This window comes from Lepidochelys olivacea, assembly GCF_965140295.1.
Source record: "Lepidochelys olivacea isolate rLepOli2 genome assembly, chromosome: 1".
In the NCBI taxonomy this organism is placed as follows: Eukaryota; Metazoa; Chordata; order Testudines; family Cheloniidae; genus Lepidochelys; species Lepidochelys olivacea.
This window is the reverse complement of record NC_140411.1, coordinates 98626772-98644057: the sequence shown is the minus strand read 5'-3', so window position 1 is coordinate 98644057 and position 17286 is coordinate 98626772. Positions and strand designations below refer to the sequence as shown.

The 17286-nt window shown below is 42.2% G+C and overlaps 1 protein-coding gene across 2 annotated transcripts in view; it reads right to left on the bottom strand.

Moving 5' to 3' along the window:
- Positions 1-17286, bottom strand: part of DNAJC3 (DnaJ heat shock protein family (Hsp40) member C3) — a 64511-nt gene that overhangs the window by 34820 nt on the left and 12405 nt on the right. For both annotated transcript variants that reach the window (XM_084615432.1, XM_084615433.1), the window contains exons 3-4: positions 12487-12611; positions 9813-9887 (exon numbers count right to left, since the gene is read on the bottom strand). In XM_084615432.1, coding sequence (XP_084471558.1) covers positions 9813-9887; positions 12487-12611 — 200 coding nt within the window. The remainder of the gene's footprint in view (positions 1-9812; positions 9888-12486; positions 12612-17286) is intronic.

Genomic DNA, 17286 nt, shown 5'->3' with positions numbered 1-17286 from the left:
CAGAAAGGCTAACACACAAAATGAATTACACCTAGCAAGGGACATAAAAGGCAACAAGAAAAGATTCTATAAATACAACAGGAGCAAGAGAAAGACTAAGTGAAGCATATGTCCACTACTTAGCAGGGACGACAACAAAAAGGCAAAGTGTTTAATCACTGTTTTGCTTCAGTCTTCATTAAAAAGGTAACTAGAGGACTACAGAAGGAAAAACATGGTACCTAACATTAGAAAGGGGAACAAAGAGGATCTGGAGAATTAGAGACCAGTCAGCCTAACTTCAATACATAGAAAGATAGTGGAACAAATTATTAAACAATCAGTAAGCACCTAGAGGATAATAGTGTAATAAGGAATCACCAACATGATTTGTCAAGAACAAATCATGCAAAACCAACGTAATTTCCTCCTTTGACAGGGTCACTGGCCCAGCAGATAGGGATAGAGTTGTAGATGTGATATGTCTTGATTTTTATTTAGTAAGATTATCAAGTGGGACTGTCAACATTCTCATAAGCAAACTTGAGAAATGTACTCTAAATGGTATTAGTGTAAAATGGGTGTACAACTGATTGAAAAACAAACAAGTAGTTATCAATGGTTCACTGACACATGTAGAGGGGTCCCACAGGGATCTGTCCTGGGTCCAGTATTATTCAGTATTTTCATTCATGACTTGGATAACAGAGTGGAGAGTATGCTTATAAAATATGCAGATAACACCAAGATGGGAGAGGTTGCAAGCACTTTGGAGGACAGGATTAGAATTCAAAATGACCTTGAGAAATTGGAGAACTGATCTGAAATCAACAAGATGAAATTCAATAAAAACGTGTAAAGTACTTTACTTAGGAAGGAAAAAAATTAACTGCACAACCATAAAATAGGAAGTAACTGGCTAGGTGGCAGTGCTTCTGAAAATAATCTTTGAGTTACAGTGGATCATAAATTGAATACAAGTCAACAATATGATGCAGCTGTGAAAAAGGCTAATATCTGGGGTTTATTAACAGGAGTTTTATATGTAAGACATGGAGAGTAACTGTCCCACTCTACTCAGCACTGGTGAAGCTTCAGCTAGAGTATCATGTTCAATTCAAGGTACCACACTTAAGGAAAGATCTGAACAAACTTGAGACAGTCCAGAGGAAAGCAACAAAAATGATAAAAATTTTCAAAAATTTGGCTTATAAAGAAAGGTTAAAAAAACCTGGGTATGTTTACTCTTGAGGAAAAGATGACGGGGGGGAGGGGGAAGGACAACGACTCATAACAGTCTTCAAATATGTTAAGGGCTGTTATAATGAGGACAGGTGGCACTTGTCATGTCTACCGAAGGTAGGACAAGTAGTAAAACGCTTAATCTGCAGCAAGGGGTATCTAAGGTTAGATATTAGGAAAAACTTGCTAACTATAAGGATAGTTAAGCTCTAGAATAGGCTTCCAAGGGAGGTTGTGGAATCCCCATCTGCAAAAACTCCCAGAATTGTGAGTTACTGCGTTGCCCCTCTCAGGGTCAGCAGGTAAGAGTTTTACTACTGCTAAAATGTGTGACAACCCCATGATTTGCCAGATTATCTGCCTTGCAAGCAAACTCGTTAGAACTCTCCCAGTTCAAACCTTGTCTTGCCAGTAAGGAACAATGAACCTCAACTGAAGTTCCCCAGAGACGTCTCTCTACACCATCCAGCCCTCTTACTGAACACTCACAAAAGTAATTAAGTTTGTTGCTCCTTTAAAGAGACAATACACTACAACCTGTTAGCTTAACTGGTATTAACACACTGTTCCCTTCAATCAGTGCACTGAACACAGTAAAAATAACGTAAGTTTATTTAACAAGAGGACATAGGATTAAGTGATACCGAGTATAAGGAATAATGACAGAAAGGGTTACATACAAACAAGAATAAAAATATGCTTCAGAGGTGAGGAAGAGACAGTACTGGGACATTGATAGGTCAGATGGGATGGGGCAGAAGAACAGGCAGACTCTCCAGAGCCTCAAATGGAACTCAAGATTCTTGACTTTCAACATCCCTTTGCCTTCAGCAACTATCTGTGAAACCCACCAGCAAAGTCTCCCATCCCACTCTACTCCCGCACCACATAGAGGATAACAACCTACTACTGCTATCAGTTACTCCATTTGCTTAAGCAGCAGAGGTTTAGTGTGGTGGACCTAAAGGGTCCAGCCCTGCTAATGACCCATGTCAGTCTCAATATGAAACGACAGGATGGAATTAGGTTTATTTCAGTTTGCTTTTTTAAAAAAGGTAGAAAATTACACCCAAAAACCTATGTTAAAAGAACATTATTAAAGTTGCAAAGTCAAGCACTCAAAAGTTAGGAAATGCCAGAATAAAGGGTGCCTTAAGTTGGAAGGTATATATTGAACGAGGCAGGGGATTGCAAGAAGAGGAAGGATGGTCTCAGTGTTAAGACAGTTTAATGATGCCCTGGAGAACTGGATCCTATCCCGGACTGTGTCTGGGTTTCTGCATGATGCTAGTTAAGTCACACAACCCAGACTTTTCACAGCTAGTCCCTAATTGTGTGTTCCTCATTTTCTGGGTGCCTGACTTGGGATCCTGGGGCCCAATGTGCAGTAGTACTACTGAGTACTCACAACTGCAACTGAAGTCAATGGAAGCTGTGCCTGAATACATGAAGTGCTATAGAATGCCGAGTACTCTGAAAAAACAGGTCCTAAGCATCTCAAATTGGGCCTCCAAAATTAAATACCCATTAATCTCTGTGCATCAGTTTCCACATCTGTAAAATGAGGGTAATACCACTCCCTCTCACCTCACTGGGGTTTTGTAAATATAAGTCCAATATTTGTGAAGCACCTGACATTACACTGATAAGCACCATAGACAAGCCCATGGGTAAACTAATAATTGTGTATTCGGAGGAGGGTTTGAACAATATGCAGTAAATAATGCTTGGGGCCACCCACTGAACTATGAGGAAGAAACAAAATGTTATACAGCTGCTCATTCAGTGCACGTGATCCATCTTGTGTGCTGAATGAGGCAGGGATTCTATAAAAAATAGCATGTGATCTTACACTCTTTAATTATATCATAATGCATATGCATAAAGGGCCAAATTAAAGGTTGCACAGGCAACCTTAATTCTGGTATTTCCTAACTTTTGTATGCTTGATTGTGCAACCTTAGTAAAGTTTTTAACGTGTGTGTGTGTGTGTGTGTGTGTGTGTGTGTGTGTGTGTGTGTGTGAGAGAGAGAGAGAGAGAGAGAGAAATATTAGGCAGCTTGGGACGATTTGATTTTATTGGGAAATATCAATAAATATCAATTCCACCACATATGCAAATTGATGAAAAAATATTTCCATTGATAATAATCAAAATTTACTGATAGGCAAAGTAAGAAATCTGCTTGAGAACTTAGAGTTTGACCTAAGGATGTTTAATTTGTGTATTTTGACAAGTTGTTTTTTAATGGTTATAAAGTTTTACACTTTTGAAATCTCAAAATCTACCATCATTAAATAATTCTTCACTTATACACAACCATTACCTGACCCCCCCTCACCAAAAATTTCCCACAATTGCAAAATTTAAAAAAAAAAAAAAAACAGTAAAAATGGAACAAATGTTTTAAACATCTGTCAAAATTATAAAAAATAAAAATAAAATTCTGTCAAGCCTAAACATATATACACAAAATTTGATTAGAGCACAAAATGTTGAAGAGTCAAAAAATCCCAAGTTCGGGTTTCACTCACGAGCTTTGCTATGCTTCTGCACCTGGCCAGACTATAATTCAACCTCATAGATATATGTCTGCAAGTACTGCAACTGCTTTTCACATGTTTGAAATTAACAATTAAAGCAGCATATTGAATGTACAGGTCAATTTCTCTGTGTGGAACAGGTAATACCATAGCCTGTCTACCTAGCTATAGGGAAGTAGGTATGGCTTGTACCTAGAGAATGGTAGGGCGAGGGAGGATCTCTCATATCTAAGTGGGTTGGGATCTGGGATCCTTATTGGAAGAGAGTTATAAATACAGAGGTGTTTTAAGTCACTAAAGAGAAGGTGGATGGATTAGATTGTATTATGTGGCTTACAGTGACATTGTAGACAGAGGAAGGCATTTGTGAACGTTAAAAAGGAGGGACACAGTCAGGGTGCGAGGGCCTCCATACTGTACAACTGCACAGAGACAGACGGCAGTGTGCCTAGTAGAGACAGCAACAGGCTGCCAAGCACAGAGAGAGGAACCGTTTCTGACAGGTCCAAGGAGTAATGGAATGACATTGAGCAAACAAAAATGCAGGCTGAATATCAGGGGGATGGAAGGAAAACTCATCTAACAGGGAGATCTGTTAGGCTGTGGAACAGTCTCAAGGAAAGTGGAAGAAACCCCACTGTTTGAGTTACTAAAAATTATGAAACACACTAGAATATACTCCAAGGGAAAGTCCTGAACTGGCAGGGGGATACACACAACTTAATTAAATTCCCTTCCCCATTTCCCATCTATGATATTTACAATAATGCTAGATTACTAAAGTAAGGGGAGAATGGCTCTCCCCAAAAGTTGCACACTAGATTGCCTTCTCTATTTGCTGCTACCACCCTCACTACAGAGCAAATAATTTGGGGACCTAGTCTAATATCAACATGGGGTGCACCTCTCAGAGACTGAGAAAAAGAAGATAGCACTTTGGGTACCTCTGCTCTAATGCTGCCTGAAATAATGGTGTTAGAGTTTATATTTGACTAGAAGAGGACGGTTTGCTTCATCCACACCTAAAATAGACCTACACACACACTGGATGACCATGGATAAATACTGTAACATTTATAACTGAAGCCTGATCTAAATTAGGAAAATATAAAAGTAATTTGTAAGCACACAACATTCAAAGTTGGTTAGTCTTTGCTGACACCTAGTGGAACTATAAGAATCTTCAATATATGGCTTTTAAATATCTATAAGTCCTCCACACTCAAAAAAACCCATAACTTCATCTAAGAGAGACAGAACATCTCTATTCACAACATATTCATTGCAGTGCAATGAAATGTCCACAACTGGAAGCAGTTTAAACAAGTCTGTCAGCAAGGCCCTTTGCAGTAGTTTTTTGCATGGCTCAGGTGCAGCAAACTTGATATCTGTCACATATCACCCATCTGCTTTTGGAAAGACTTTCTTCACACTAGTGCCAGAGTATTCTTCCGGGGCGGCTGAAAGACACATGGAGAAAGGTACCATGTGATTTAATGAAGCCTCCCTTTTTCAGAGAGGCCCTGATCCTGCAAACCACTTAACACATCAATATTCCCATTTATATCAATTCAATTAATCACGTGCTTGACTAACTGCAGTGCTGGATCAGGGCCCAGAAGAGGGCGCTGACATATCCTCCAACTCTTTTCCTAGTGACTTTCACTGTGTGTCTGCTAAGGAAACATTAGATATGAAGCATCTGAGGAACCCTACTGACTATTCAACGCCTTGGAGCTGTACAAAGAGACAGAATAGCCATTCCACTGAACAATAAATTCTCTAGAGCTAACTAGGGACCTCTGGTTAACACAAGAGGTGGGCAAACTAAGGCCTGCAGGCCACATCCAGCCCACGGGACCCTCCTGCCAAGCCCCTGAGCTCCCAGTCCCCGGCCCCTCCCCCGGTGTTCCCTCTACCCCGGCCAGCGCAATGCTCTATGCAGCAGGGCTGCAAGCTCCTGAGGCAGTGCAGTGGCAGAGCCTGGCCTGATCCAGTACTCTGTGCAGCATGGCACGGCTGCCTCTCCTGGTGCAGGTGCGCCGGCAGCCACCAGTGCTCCAGGCAGCGCGGTAAGGGGGCAGGGAGCCGGGGGTGGGGGGGAGGGGTGTTGGATAGAGGGCAGGGGAGTTCGGGGTCAAGAACAGGAGGGTAGAATGGGGGCAGGGGTCCCCAGTGGGGGGGGGGCAGCCAGGAAGGAGAGGGGAGGTTGGATGGGGCAGCAAGGGGCAGAGGTTCCGGGGGTGGTCAGGGAGAAGGTGTGGTTGGATGGAGTGGCAGGGGCAGGGGCGGTCAGGGAGAAGGTGTGGTTGGATGGGGCGGGGTCCCAGGGGGTTGGATGGGGCAGTGAGGGGCAGTCAGGGCAGGGGTTCCAGGGTGGTCAGGGGACAGGGGGGTTGGATGGGGCAGGAGTCCGGGGGGGGGGGGTGTCATCAGGGGGTAAGAAGCAGGTTGGGGATAGGGGGCAGGGGCCAGGCCACGCCTGGCTGTTTGGGGAGGCACACCCTTCCCTAACCAGCCCTCCATACAATTTCCAAAACCCAATGCGGCCCTCAGGCCAAAAAGTTTGCCCGCCCCTGGGTTAACATGTGGCTCTGTCTTGCCCACACTCACACAAGAAAATAGGCTTTACCAGGTGCCAACATGGGTATAAATATTTAATGATCACACACTACTGAGTTTCCAAAGGAGAGATCCGAGCTGCCCAGGAGGAGCCAACAGTTGTTTTATAAGGAAGGAGGGGAGGAATGAGCAGCCTGCATTGCTATTTTGTTGGTTTGCTTTGGATTTTTTTAAGGGGAGAGGGGAAAATGAGGCTGCTTCCCCACAAGAAGAGTGTCTTCCCTGCACATCCAAACCCCAACTGAATTAATTTAGGCGGGGCCTTATGTCTCTGCAGCCCCTACTGTCACTGTAGTATCCAGAAGGGTCTTCCTGCTTTTCTCTCCCTCGCCCCTTAAAAGTGTAGCGACAGTTCCCTGAGGAGGATAAAGGTGAAGGAGTAGTTAGATCACGAGACTAGCCTAGACAGGGACTCTCCCTCTGAGCCCCCGACCCTTACCTGGAGGGATTGAAAGACTGGTTTCTTTGATTCACAGTGAGAAAACATCCTTAAGAACAGGCAATCCAAAAGGGTTCTACATTCCAGTCATCACTCAGATTTCCATGGTTTGAGTCAGCTGGGATAGATTCCCCCTCAGTTCAAGGATGCTAGGGAAATTGTTCTCCTGGGGAGAAAATTCTATTCCTCCATACAACACTCCTGCTGGTAAAATACCATTGGTTGCATAAGGACAAAACTTTTCCCACCCTCAGCTTCCGAATGAGGCAAAGAAGCCAAAGCAACTTTTTCTGAAAGTCAGAAGGTGCCCTTCGTATGGTATGAGCCACGAGTTCTGTGATGACTGTCCCCTTGTAGAGGACATTCTGACTGAGGGATATGGTCTTCCCCATGATGTTTAAAGGAAGGAGAAGGATCTTGCTTTAGAAGCTGAACCAATGGTTGTTTCCAAGGAGGAAATGGATGGGGGGGGGGAGAGAAAAGGACAGATGAGACCAGTGGTAAAATTTTCCAACACAAATCACTTAGGCGCCGAAGTCACTTAAATGCTTTTATGAAAGTTACCCCAAGGTCCTCCTTTGTGTTCCCTTGGACTGCACTGATCCATATTCAAGAGAACGCCTTCAAACAGCAGCATCAAGGTCCAACTGGTTACTCTTCTGCTGCTCAGCAGCTGGTTTAATGCTATGGTTCATAGCCCTCTAATAATGAATGTAACAGATATTCCCCATTCCCCTGGTCATAAAGTGGAATTACCATACACAAGTCTTGGAAGTCATTCAGAAAGACTATCCCATCTAAGTACATTCCATACAAACTCCTAAACAAACAAACCAACAGAAAAAAAATGCATAGTATCAATAAGTGTGTCCCCTCATCTTCTGAGAAGCTTAGTTTATATAGGTCTACACAATAATAAATAGTTTGCACAGAACGTTTGGCAGAACCACCAGGGTGGTCTAAACCCACCCAGCTTCAGAGAGCTAGGTAATTCCCCCCCTTTCCCAGCCTCCCACACACACAGAACATCAGCTAAAAAACAGCTTAAAACTCACTCAAGCAACACTTCTAAATTATCCTATACAATTATCAGTTTGTTAGGTTAAAAAAAATCAGGAACATACTATGTCATATTTAACTGAAGTTTGTGCTTTTAACAGTAAATTCAGAGAACAGTAAAAGTGATTATATGCACATAAGCAAATCAATTGTGTTTGTGTTATTTATAGAACTAAAGGAATAGAACAAGTACAACTACCTTGTAGAGACCATAAGAGTCTGAAGCTTCCCAAATATTTTAAAACGTGTATATTTTCATAATTATTATTTGATGGTCATATTCTGGTGGGATGTTTTAGTTAACTGAAATGGGTTTTTTCAGATATTCATAACTAGTTTGTAATAGGCTTGATACTACTGTACTTTTTCCAGCATAATGGTCCACTCTATCATATCAGCAGTAATTGCTAGTCATTTAGTTTTATTAATATGATACTCAATAGGTTTAAGCCAAACACAACTTTACTTTATATTAGCCAGGATTTGAAAAGTAAAGTTAAGCTTTGTGTTCTGTTGCTCTTCTAGAGCTCTGAAGCTTGGCTGGGAATAAAAACTATTTTGCTGATTTAGTGGCAAAAAACAAAAAAAAAGTTTCCAAATGTGGTGCTAGCAGCAAATGTCTGGAGAAACATTAAATTTCACACACAGGCATATGCACAAAACCAGTAATTAATCACTCATAGTATTAAAATCCATTACAATGACAAGACACTCAGCTAACCAGAGTAAAACCAGTCTCTCTCCTCTCTTCCATACCACTAAAGGATTGTTGAATATATGACCACCAGATTTTTTGTCTTAAGCACTCATGGGAAGGGTCTCCATTAAACATCAAATCTCTGTACTTCCACACATTCCATGAACAAAGCTGGAACCACAGTATACAGTTACACTCATTTATAGGGTTTCTTTACTTTGTGTTATAAAAAAATGCCTATCCCTTAAAGCTTTAAGTGCTTGATCATTAAAATACACAACTCTACGTAAGAAAGAAAAGCAAAGCAAACACAGCCTATTCCCATAGCTTTTGGAATTTTGCTCAGTGGCCTAGACCTAACCTGCCTGATGTGACAAGAAGAGAAGGAAGAGGCTAGTATGTTATCTCAGAATGGAAGCAGTTTACTTTTTGTAAGGTGTGCTTAAGGTTTATAAATACCTTTTACTTGACAAGATAAAAAATAAACCAAACGTGTTTTTAGGGAAAAAACCCTCTACAGTACTTGTACGGCCCCCATTCCTGCAGTATCTGAGCACCTCACAATACCCATGTGAGGTAAGGAGGTCATCTTACAGCTGGAGAACCGAGGCACAGAAACACTGAGTAACTTGCAACGGTCACACCAGAAGTCTGTGGACAAGAAACTGAACCTAGATCCTCCAAGTCCCAGGCTAGCACAGTAACGTCTGTACTATCCTTCCTCTCTGTGGGGACACGTTTTTCCCTGGTGTGCATGTCAAGAAGGAATGATGAAGGGGTAAACATGCTTAAACCTGACAATATTTTTCAAAATGCTACACTACACGATTGTTCTCATGTCAAATAACTGAAGTGACACACAAAATGGGACAGAATAAAATCTACTTAACCATACAAATGCAGACTTATTTTCATTATATTGTTTAGAAAAACATCTTATATGCAGTGGCATTTGCAACTGAACTGTTTCTTTATAACGGAAAAATTAAAGTATTGTGAACTTCATTAAAAAGGTGCCCAATTACTCTATTACTACTTTTTCCATTGTTTGTTCATACAAACTAGCTCAGCTCTGCTGCAATATCTTTAAAAAAAAGCAGTCTGCAACTCAGCTACATATGTATGTGGTCTACGATGGATTTAGGTTTAGGTTATGAGAAAAATTCCATACCTAAATCTTATAATCTGAATTTAAAGCCAACAGTGTAGTTTTCTAGGCTTCCTACTTACCACACTTTTGAAGTCATCTTCTGCTTCATCAAATTTTCCTTGCTTAAGAAGTAAATGGCCTCTCTGTAATCTTGCCTGAAATGGAACAGTAACCAGTTTTGTACTTTACTTGGTTCTTATTTGTAGCCAAAAAGAAAAATTAAAACCCAATTTCCCCAAATTTAATCAAATGGAAAATTTCAGCCCCCATCCACATCTAACAAACTGAACCAAAAGCAGATATGAAGGTGTCTGCTCTCTCCATCCCTCCTCTATACTGTGTTCTTACAAGAACAGCTTTAGCAAAAATGATTATGTCCTTTTACATCAGGGTTTTAGATCAGTAATTACCCATCATTGCAAATGTAGGTGTAGCTCCAGTTACCACCCAAACTCCTCCATCAGAGGACTGCACCAAGAAAAACAACTGTTTAACTTGTAAAATAACTAGTCAACACAGCTACGCTGTTTTGATTTTCTTAATTTACAGCCTTTTCAATAGATTGCAGCAAAAGGGTATAGAAGTCCTTATTGTTAATACTTCTATTAACCTGAAAATTTAATGAGGACTCTTTAGCAGAAGCCACTGTAAAAGTCAGTGCAGATTATTTTGGAAGGATCTTAACTGAAATTTTGATTATTCAGGATAAGAAAGTTTTCATGCAAGTTAATTTAGATGCGCTATTAATGTTAATTAAGACTTGCAGTCCCCCTTTCTTAAATAAGTTAGTTAAATAAAAATCTAATGACTACAAGATAATTTATTGATAGTAACATTGCTAAACTAGTCCTGGGACTTTAAGGTCTGTTCTTATACCAAATGTTTTAATCTGGTGGGGAAAGAGAGGAAAACAGAAACTCTTTCCATTTGTTCACTAGAACAAGGTCATTTAAAAGGCATCATCTTGTTGTAAAATTATTTCATCTCTTAAAGGAGAGAACTTGACAAATTTGTCATAGTAGCAAATATTATATAAAAACAAACCCAAGGTGGGGGCATATCTTTTATTGGACCAACTTCTGTTGGTGAGAGAGAGACAAGCTTTCAAGCTCCACAGAGCTCTTCTTCAGGTCAGGAAAAGGTACTCCGAGTGTGACAGCTAAATACAAGGTGGAACAGATTTAACTACATAACAAATCTGTTCCACCTTGTATTTAGCTCAGAGTAACTTACATAAATCTCTTCAGGTCTGAGAAAGCTCGAAAGTTGTCCCTTTCACTAACAGAAGTTGGTCCAATAAAATATATTACCTCATCCATCTTGTGTGTCTAATATCCTAGGACCAACATGGCTACAACAAGACTGTAAACATTATATAAACTATCATTTTTGCTAAGAGAAATAGATAGTCAATCTTTACCTTTCAAACTGTGTGCGACTCATTCTTTCCAAATAGTTATTTTAAAATTTGAGGAGATAATCTGCAGTTCAGAACAAAAAATTGGGTTGCAGGTAGGGAGGCTGGTCAAATGGCTAATTACAGTGTCACAAATCTCCCAGTAATTAGCCTGAAAGAGCTTTGGTAAAGTAGGTGGTAATCCTAAAAAGTAACTTATTTCTTGATTTGGCAACCAATGTTACTGCTTATAGAGGACTCGTAGTTAAGACTGCGAGTCTGTCATGGAAGTCATGGATTCTGTGACTTTCCATGACTTTCTGTGACTTCTGCAGCAGCCGGTGTGCCTGGCTCAGGGACAGCTCAGGCAGCCCCTGCTCCAGGCGCACTAGCCGCTGCTGGGGCAGTCTTGGGCCACCATGCACCCGCACCCCCCATGCTCCCCAGCAACAGAGTTTGGGTGTGGGAGGGAGCAGGGAGTTGGGGCACGGGACAGGGTGAGGTGGGCTTTGGGCAATGCTTACCTGGGGGTGCTCCCTGGAAGCGGCGACATACCCCTTACTCAGCTGCTAGGCGGAGGAGTGGCCAGGCAGCTCTGTGGGCTGCCTCTGCCCGGAGCACTGGCTTCGCAGCTCCTATTGGCTGGGAACCACAGCCAGTGGGAACTGCAGGAGTGGTGCCTGCAGGCAGAGACAGTGTGCAGAGCTGCCTGGCCATGCCTCCACCTAGCAGCTGAGCGACGGGGATGTCACCACTTTCGGGGACCCCCCCCCGAGCCCATTTCACCCCCATCCCATGTCCCAATCCCCAGCCCCCTCCCACACCCAAACTCTGCTGCTGCTGGAAGGGAAGGTGTGGAGTCAAGTAGGGAACCTGCCAGCCCTAACGCTCTCCCCAGCACCTGCAGGCAGCCTCCAAGTTTTATTCACAGGTATTTTTAGTAAAAAAAAGTCAGACAGGTCACAGGCTGTGAATTTTTGTTTACTTCCCATGATCTGTCCGTGACTTTTACTAAAAATACCCATGAATAAAACTTAGCCTTACTCATAATTCATTACGAACCCTTAGATATGCTAGCAGAGGATTTGGGCATTTTACTGTAGGCCAGGTAATAAAATTAGAAGTTAAAGTGAGACAAGACTAGTCTCTCTCTCATCCAGTGTAAGAGTGTTCAGTATCGTACATGCACTAGTATCTTGGGGTATCTAATCTTAAACTTCCTGAAATATGGGGTATTAAATTCTCTTTTTTACTATACCACCAGCTAAAAAATAGTCTGCCTTTTAAACAAAACAGGAAAACAAAAAGGAACACCATTTTCTTTTACTCTGAAGGAATCCTGAAAAATCATTACTTACTGATGTGAAATCCTGCTTTAGTTCAACCACTTTACTTAAATCACGAATTGCAGCTTTAGATTTGCCCATGGCCAAATACACTGTGGCTCTTCTATAATAGGCAATGTAGTTATCAGAGTCCCCTTCTGCAAGCAAAGAAGAAATAATCACAACATCGCCCCAATGTAATTTGGGTACAGTTAAGCTGCAATCATAATAAGAGCAGCATTACCTGATTTTAAGCAATTTGACAATTATATTTAACAATTAGCAAAAGTAACATTTGTAGACAATATTTTACATCACTTGTAATTTGCTCATGTTAACATTATTGAAAATAGGATGTGAACATAAATATTAGCCATGTTACTAAGGGTTTTGAAGGTGAATGTGTAAGGATATTTCAGCTCTGCAGTGGAGTTAAGCTAAAACATACTAGCCCTTTTTATCTCAAATTGCAGGCCTACTTTCGGATGCATATTTAATGTTTTCACTGTTAGCCATGGTCTCTACATCTGATACGAGATGCACAAAATAAGGAAGCCATACACATCTTTCCACTAATGACCAGCATTGTTTTAGATAGTCCAATGTTTTCATAACTTTATAATTTACACGTAGACAGTAGCAACTTCATATTTCGTTTAACTTTAAGTTTGTTTAACTGTACCGTTATTTCTATCCCAATGGAAGACAGACATTTAGGGGACTGGAGATAGAGCTATTCTCTTAGTGTCAAAGTGATGCCCGTGATGGAACTATGTGACTCTGCAGCTCCATTCCAGTGTTCTCTTTGCCAATGCTGTTCAGCATATGTTCACTCTTGTTTGAATCCCACCACGCTGACCAGCTTTGGAAACCCATTTGAGGAACTTCTGGGCATATTTCTCTGAAAGGATACAGGAAAATAATGCTATGTCCTTAGCTCGGAGAGAGGAGAATAATGATGGGACCACAGCCTACTCACTAGTGAATGGTATCTTCTACTTCTAAAGGACACTAGACTTTTTAATATATTATTAAAACAAATCTAGGATTTGGATACAAGAATAAAACACATCTGAAGCACAAAATAGATGCCTATGACCCTCACTTAGCAGATCTTAAGGGTAAAATGCAAAGTTTAACAAATGAATCTAAGAACACTGTTGTAAAACTTCATGGCATGCAAATGAGCTTCATAGCTTTATCTGTTATCAGCAATGTTCCAGAGGTCGTCTTACCAAGGAGAGACATTCTCCGTTTCGTTCTAAAATCATTTGGCTACTAAAGTGGAAAAATGACAGCGGCCTAAAAGTTACTTACTTTCTACCTTGATGATGTAGGCCACTCTGCATTAGTGCTATGGACTTCTACATTTATTTTTATTATCCAAAACAAAATAGTCATCATCCATTACCACAGACTACTCCATAGAGTCCCGTTACAAAAATTAGATTATGTAAAAAATGTAGAGCTCAAGTTGTACATAATCCTTACACCTAGCAAAATACACTATTCACACACACACACAAAATATTAAGGGTTAAAACAACCAAGGCAGGAGAGAGCTGTCCCACGACCAGATACAAAACTTCTGGCAGACAGAAAATGGGTTTTGCCTCAGAGCTCCCAGTACAGCAATGAATAGCTCTGATATCCATACAGAGAACACAATCAGTCACAGCCTGAAGCATATGTTAAGATCCAGAACTGAAGAGAGTAAAGCAGGAAGCAGCTTGATTTTTACCATGTTATGTCTGCGACCAGAACATTGCAATGGCTGTGATCTAAAGAGGAAGAAAAAAAAAAAAAGCTATTGTCCACATGTTAGTCCTGCCATGCAAAGCAAGCAAAAAGCCTGGAGAAATGAGAGGGTCTTTGCTCGGTAACAAAAAAAATGCAGGTAGTCTTAGTGCACCTGGCAAAGTTACCTTAAGTAATACGTAAATTATACTTCCCCCAAAAAAATTTCAGAAAATTTGAAGATTCAAAAACTACAGACAATAAAAGATTTGGAAGGTGAAGATTAGCTCAAGGCTGCTCCTGTATTAATAACTCCAATAGGCTAAAATGATCAAAACACTCGTTGAAGACTTTTAGATGGGACTCTGATCATATGAAACACAGAACACAATATTGCATAGAATGTTAACCCACTAAGCTTTAGACAACTAATCTCACATATTTAAACTTTAGTTTTGTTTTCCTTTCCAGCCAACAAATTCTAACCAAGAGATTCAAGTTTTACACTGGTAGCAATGAATAATTACTAATCCCTAGTCACATACAGTGAAGAGATTAGTTATTACTTTAGTTATCACTATATATTTCAAAACCAACCCAATAAAAGTTTAAATTCACTTATAACCATGAAGAGTAATTGGATGGAATGATCCAGAATTAAAGCTTCCCCACTCTCCTACTTTGATGAATGACAGTTTATCCAAACTAAACTGAAAGCAAATACTAACAGCCAATAATATTTAGACACACATACTGTCTGCACACTTTTGCATGTAGTCCTGAATGAAAATTTAAATCTCAAAGGTCTGATATTACTGCAAGTGCATATATGGATATTCATTCTTTTCATGGTCACAAAATGCTACATTGTTATATTATGTAATTAATTCCATTTGAAAAAGTCTGAGTGGAAAACTGTAGTATGCATACATCCTATACAATAGTGTGAATAACATGAAAATAAGAGATTGGCAGCAGGAAAGAAAAGAACTAACTGTAGGGTGACCATATTTCCCTATCCTGAATAGGGGACACCTGGTAAAATTACTAATATTCAGGTAAACAGCAATCAATCAGAACTATGCAGTACAAACATTCAAACTAACAAGAAGTTGCCTGAGCCCGTTAAAAAGAACTACTGCCTAGTGGGATTCTTTTTATTTATCTTATCTTTAAGGCTTTAGGGTTCACACTAGGAGGGATGACACACACCCCTTCCCCCCACACAAACACACGGGGAGAAGTGACACACCCACACTCCCGTACACCTCTCTCACACAGTGGGGCTGACTGGTCCATCCTCCATGCCTGGCTGGGCCCCAGGGACCTCTCTCCTGGTACCTGGAGGCAACACAATGGTGGGGACGGGGGGTGGGTGGGAGGGGGCAGCCAGCCACAGCCTTTTGGCACTGTGCGGAAGGAAGGGATGGGAGCTGCTTCCAGCTGGGGGGGGGGGGGGTGAGAGAGAGAGATGACCTGGCCCATGTCTTTGTAGAGCTCATCTTCTCCCCTGCCTGCTCCCCTGTGGCTGGAAGCAGCTTGTCCCTTCCTGCCCACAGTGTTGAAAGGCAGTTAACACCTCCAGGCTGCTGATGGCCACCGACATAACCCAGCCTCCCTGTGTCCCCCGGCTCCAGCGCAGGCAGGAAAGGGTTAAGCTCTAAGGATGCATTGTGTACCAGGGCCCAGGGAACCTGACTGCAGGGGCTTCAGCGAATCCAGCCAGAGAGGTGGCTCAGCAGTGGAGGGTGCCTAGGAGACCCTGGGCAGCGGAGGGCAGGTGAAGAGGGTGCTAAGCCCCTGCCTGGGGGGATGCTCTGGAACCTTCAGGGTCAGGGCACGAACAGTCTGGAAAACGCTTCCCACTTCCCCCACCACTTCAGAGCTTAGGTGAGGGGTGGAGAGGGTTCCCAGTGCCAGTGCTGTGTGGGGCTTTGGCACAAACAGGGCTTGGCTCCTCCTAGCCAGCGCCCCGGGTCAGAGGGTCTTGAGTCTTCCCGGGCCCTGCCCCAGCCTAGGCAGAGGCAGTGCAGGGGAAGGACGGAGCCTGCCGGCCAGGCTGTTGATGAGCTGAGCACTCTGGCCAGGGGCTGGTTCTCTGCCCGGCTCTGGGAGCGGGACACGCCCCCCTGGGGGCAATATGGAGGAGCTGTGGGGCTGGGGTTCAAAGAGGCAAAGCAGGGAGAAGACAGCAAGAGGGGGAGCAGGGAGGAGCCCTGCTGGCCAAAAGCCAGCACGCAGCGGGGACCGTGCTGATGGACCAGCAGGAGGAGCAGCCGGCCCCATGTGTTGCAGCTTTGCCCGACCATTAGCCTTGCACACCCACCCCCATTATCCGCTACTGGACCTGCCCCCACCACTAGTGGGCGGGCAGCTGGCGAGTAGGGATCCGCCAGCAGCAGGACCCACCAGTACTGATTTTGAGGGGGGTGGAGGAAAGAGACAGAAAAGATGGGACAATTCGCCCGTTTTTAAGAAAAAGTCAGGACACCTGCAGGAGGGCTTAAATACGAGACTGTCCCTTTAGAAATGGGACATCTGGTCACCATAACTAATAGCAGATTTAAGATTATAAAAATTCCAAAGCACAGCCTGCATTCAACCCAAGCAATGAACACACTCAAAAATTCATGAACTTGCAACGATCCTTGTCTTCCATTCCACCAGTGGTAGTATGTGAATTTAAAAGTTATGGAAAATACATTCCAGCACTAGAGGTCTCAAAACACTTTACAGTTTCTCTTAAATCAGGAAGATTACCCCACCCAAGGAATATGTAGTATTTTTAAAAAGTATGTGCTTGATTTTTTATGGGGTTGGAAAGGAGGGTAGAGGAAGAAAACAGGGATAAGTCCCACCCCACCTTCCCACACACACCCCGTTTTTTTGTTGTTGTTAACTTGGTTTTCTTTTCTAATCTTGACAAGACAATAGCAGGGACATGTTATCAGATTATACCCAAGGTGCCCAACCTACGGCCCATGGACCATACAAGGCCCACCAGAACACTTCATAAGGCCCACAGCCTGCTTCAAAACAATATACTAACAGCAGATTCTTTAGCATTTTGTCATCACATTTACACAAGTGGGTAAA